The sequence below is a fragment of the Propithecus coquereli genome, unplaced genomic scaffold (genome assembly GCF_000956105.1).
Source record: "Propithecus coquereli isolate 6110/MARCELLA unplaced genomic scaffold, Pcoq_1.0 Scaffold69, whole genome shotgun sequence".
NCBI classification, from domain to species: domain Eukaryota; kingdom Metazoa; phylum Chordata; class Mammalia; order Primates; family Indriidae; genus Propithecus; species Propithecus coquereli.
Window position 1 is genome coordinate 1,580,931 of NW_012152951.1, and position 4,577 is coordinate 1,585,507.

The 4,577-nt window shown below is 36.6% G+C and overlaps 1 protein-coding gene across 1 annotated transcript in view; it reads left to right on the top strand.

Moving 5' to 3' along the window:
• The window catches only part of HACD1 (3-hydroxyacyl-CoA dehydratase 1), a 30,870-nt gene extending 27,907 nt beyond the window's left edge, over positions 1-2,963 (top strand). Inside the window, exon 7 of the mRNA XM_012660900.1 lies at positions 2,658-2,963. Coding sequence (XP_012516354.1) covers positions 2,658-2,740 — 83 coding nt within the window. The 3' untranslated portion in view covers positions 2,741-2,963. The remainder of the gene's footprint in view (positions 1-2,657) is intronic.
• Positions 2,964-4,577: the final 1,614 nt, after the last annotated feature.

Sequence of the window (4,577 nt, forward strand, 5' to 3'; positions counted from 1 at the left end):
CAGTAGTATACCACTTACAAGCATTTAGAATTATGTATCTGAGTATAAACATCCTATCCAAGAAAATTTCAGATCATTTCTATCTATTCATTAAGTATATACTTGGAAAAATCATCTAAGAGTACTTTTAGTCTTACTTGTGTTGCTCTATGTCCTTGAAAATAATAAAGCTGCTTTTTAAAAAATATTTTGAATAATTCAGCCTCTTCACTAATTTCTCATCCTCTTTCAGCAGTTGCATTGAATTGATGAGACTTGACTCACTTCATTGAAGTATTAGTCAAATATTTTTAGGTCAAATATTGAAAGTCACTTGAGGAAGTATGAGGGAAAAGCAAGGTTGTTTGTCCTCAATAGAATTAGAGACTGACTGATGTCAGCGGGGTCGGGGGAAGGAAATGAGAAAAGTTTATAGAGTCCAAAATCTACGTTGACACGACATAAGATATTTCACCTCCAGGGGATGAGCATAGACCTTGGCCAGACCCTTGAGGTCTCCAACTTCGACGCTTTTCCAAAATCAAAACTGACGTAGTCATCAGAGATGTGTCCCCCGCCTTCATCTTCTACCAGGTCAGCCTGATTCGGTGTCTGGTTTGCCACCGAGCCAGTTCAGGAGCACTAAGGAGGGACACACACACTGTTTGTTTACACCCCTGACTTGTTCCAATGTCTAGTTAACGGGAACTTGCCTAGAGCAGGGCCAGAGATCGCACAGGTGTCTGTCGCATAGTTCCAGATTCAGGCATCGCGTTTTCCTCTCCCTCTTGACTGCTAAGACATCCCCACAGAAGCCAAGGGCCCAAAGAATCATGGTTGGAAGCCTCAAACCAGTGACTCTTTTTTTTTTTTTTTTGACATGGAGTCTTGCTCTACTGCCCCAGGTAGAATGCAGTGGCATCATCATAGTTCACTGCAGCCTCAAACTCCTGGGCTCAAGCAATCCTCCTGCCTCAGCCTCCCGAGTAGTTGGGACTGTAGACATGTGCCACAATGCCGGGCTAATTTTTCTATTTTTAGTAGAGACAGGATCTCGCTCAGGCTGGTCTCGAACTGCTGAGCTCAAGCGATCCTCCTGCCTTGGCCTCCCAAAGTGCTAGGATTACAGGCATGAGCCACGGCTCCCAGGCCAAACCTGTAACTTTTGACTGTGTGTTTTTCAGGTGTCCTAGGAAGAAACATAGACTCTGGCCTGTGCCAGTAGCAGCTTCCCAGTTCACCCAGCTGACAACTAAGGAGAGGCCACTTGGCAGAGGACCAGACAGCCATGGGGGTGTTTTTCTAGTCCCTTATTGACATTAGTAGTAGTATCAACTAATTTTACTTTGCTGATTAAATCCTTTGATAATTAAAAGCATTAAAAGTACTTTTTGAGTACTTAGTACTCAAAAGAAGTGGTATTATTAATATATTTCTCATTATATTACAGATGAAAGAGGTTGAGTGAGTTGCTTAACAATCACCTAGCTGGTAAATAAAGCCAAGATTTGAACTCAAGCCCATTCCTTCTACTAAACTACTCAGAATTTTATAGGAGTATTTACAATAATTGGTCAGTTAGCTTTAAGTATATATGACCGGAATAAATTTAAGCCCCTGGGTATAATATGATGGTTATGTTTATTAACATGGGAAGTACCTAAATTAAAAAAAAAAAAGCTATTGTTCATTTTTGCTCTATTTGAGTTAAACTCTACAAATTTTTATCCAAAGTTTGTGTTGTGATTAGGTTCATTGGTTTGGTTATTCCGATCATCATTTTCAGAAGTATTTTTACATTTATATTGTCTATAGCTGATGTTAATTTGTTCGTCCACCAACATTTATACTACGATTTAAAGTATTGGTTCACATTGGCTCAAAATATTCGCTAAATTTGGGGACAGATGACCGTTTGTCCAGCCGACCTATATGTATATATTTACATGTTCATCTGTAACAGGCTACCCTTACACCCAGACTACAGTAGCTTCTGCTCTGGGCCCTGTTTAAAGGACCTTGTTCTGGCCCCTTCACCGGTCACCCCTCCACGCAGCACGCCACCCTCTCCTGGATCACATTCTGGAAGCCTAGGACCATGGAGTTCGCTGCCCAGATGGTGTTGAACATGCACCAAGGCTTATGTAGGCCTCTTGTTTTGATCCAACGTCCTGAGGACTAACGTACCAATATATGCACTCCTGAGATCACAGGATAGCCAAGGCGCAGCAGTTTGTGAGGTTTATAGATGAAGCTTAAATGTATACGCTGGAATATCCACACACATGAGTGTAAGACCCCTCGTGGTTCCAAATACAGCCAATAGACCAGAGAGAAGGAGGCCAGGCAGCCCGGGTTCCCTCGTGCTGGGGTGTCCTGGCTCAGAATTACAGAATTCTGAATTCAAACATGGCCTCCCAGGTCATTGGAAAGCTATTTTTATCAAGGTAGTTGAGTTTGCTAAAAAATAAAGAAAACAGAAACAAAACCCCAGCAGTTCATGGCATGGGGTAGGTAGGTCTCCATTCGGACTCTTAACCTGAGCTCAGTAAATATGAGGGGATAGCACTGAGTGGTCTATAATGTACTTATTCCCAAACTTCACCACATGTGACAAGTTTCAAGTATAAATGTAAAGCAATAGCTTATCTTCCTTTGTTTTCTTTTTTTCAATGAAGTGTTTCCACAACTCTATTTTCATATGTTACGTCAAAGAAGAAAGGTGCTTCATGGAGAGGTGATTGTAGAAAAGGATGATTAAATGATCTCTACAAACAAGGTGCTTTTTCCAGAATTACCAGGATTACTTGAGTCCAAGTTTGAATAACAAGAATAAACAACTTCATGAAATGTATCATGGATCGTATGGTTTCTTAAAATATAACTGAGACACATGGTATTTGCGAGTGTTTGTCTTCATGTTGTGCCAGATCTGTTTTTTACAAAAACTGTGCAAATATTATCAACTCCTGGGTAGATGTTGATCATTAAGAAAATAATTGGGTGTATTACCTGAGGGAAAAAAACCTTTTTGTTGGTTTTACTAAATGCATAGCTTTTTAAATCAATGTGTAGGAATTAGTTTAATGATTTAACATTATGATACCTGCCAGTGATATTTATAAATGAAACTAAATGCAAAATTATAATAACTTGTTAATAATGTGTTGGTATTTCTTGAACCTGCAATCCATTTTTTTCAGGTTATAAGGCAGCCTTTATGATTAATAACAATTTTTGGAAGCGTGGACATAATTTGGTAAGACTTTTGCTGTAGATAAAGTAGCAGCGTAAAAAAATGTATTCAAGTATATGTCACAATTGGAAAATATTCCTTGAAAATATTTCTAGGCCATTGAACTTGTGTATACCACTAAGCAAATTTATTTTTAATTTGAATTAACCACTAAAGGACAACCTTTTCAACTGTAAGGATTTTGAGGGGTTAGGAACAGTGTAAGTATACTCTGCGCCACAGGTGAAAAAAAAAAAATGATGTCTTATCATAATATTGTACTCAGAACTCTAAGAAAGACTGCTCAATACCATGGAATAATCTTGTAAAAATCATGTTACTCTTTGTGGTACTTAGGTAACTAAAAGTTTTGGGGTATGTTCTAAAAACTGACTCATTTTATTCTGAATTCCATTGAGTAGCAAAAATTTTGATAACAAAGCTTCTGTCCTCATGTTTAATAAAAACATACAACAAAGATACTTTAATACTGCTTTGATTCTTAAGTAAGTCCTTTAAAAAATGTCTTATATTATTATATTAAATATTAGAGTATTAAATATGTGACTTTAAAAGAAAAGGAACTTTTGCCTACTATAGATATCTACGTGTAATTTTGCCTGTAAATGTTATGTATTGTTTCATTACCATCAGTATGTAACATTACACTTTTCAGAATTGCTGGATTTTGTGTTACCATTTCCTTTACAGATTTTCTCATGTAGAGATTTCTAGTTCAGAATGTTTTAAATAACTTGGTTTTTTAAAGGTGCTATTTCTTTCATTACATTACACTTTAATGTTTCTTCTGCAGCTGAATGTTTTATTAAGCAATATGGATTAGGTTACTAATTCCCCAAATCCTAATGTTCTTTCTGCTCCTATACTACTTGATCAGTTTGCATCTTGAATTTTTATATGGAAGAAATTTTCAGGGAGTTTTCCCCCTTTGGTAACATAGTATTAGAAATTCACATATTTATTTTATTAGATGCCTGTCTGCTGAAAAGTATTTTAAATCATATTCCCAAAATTTGCTGGTACTCCCTTTAAGCATTTGTAATATTCTTTTTTCCCTCAAGTTGTGGAATATCTTGAAGTAGGAATTGTAATTAAGTTTAATAAAAATCAAAGCGCATTAAACCATTTGGTGACCTGTATTAATATACTCAAAACTTTAAATTTAGTTTGTCTTCAGTCTCTTCTATATTCAACCAATTCTAAACTGTCATTTATATAGAAAACAAAGTGCTAAGAAGTAGTTTGATTTTTAAAAAGTATTTGAAATTCCTTTGCACTTGTTTCCTATGACTGCATCTTTTGAATTTCTCCCTAAGTCACCATAACTTTTAATAGACAAGTC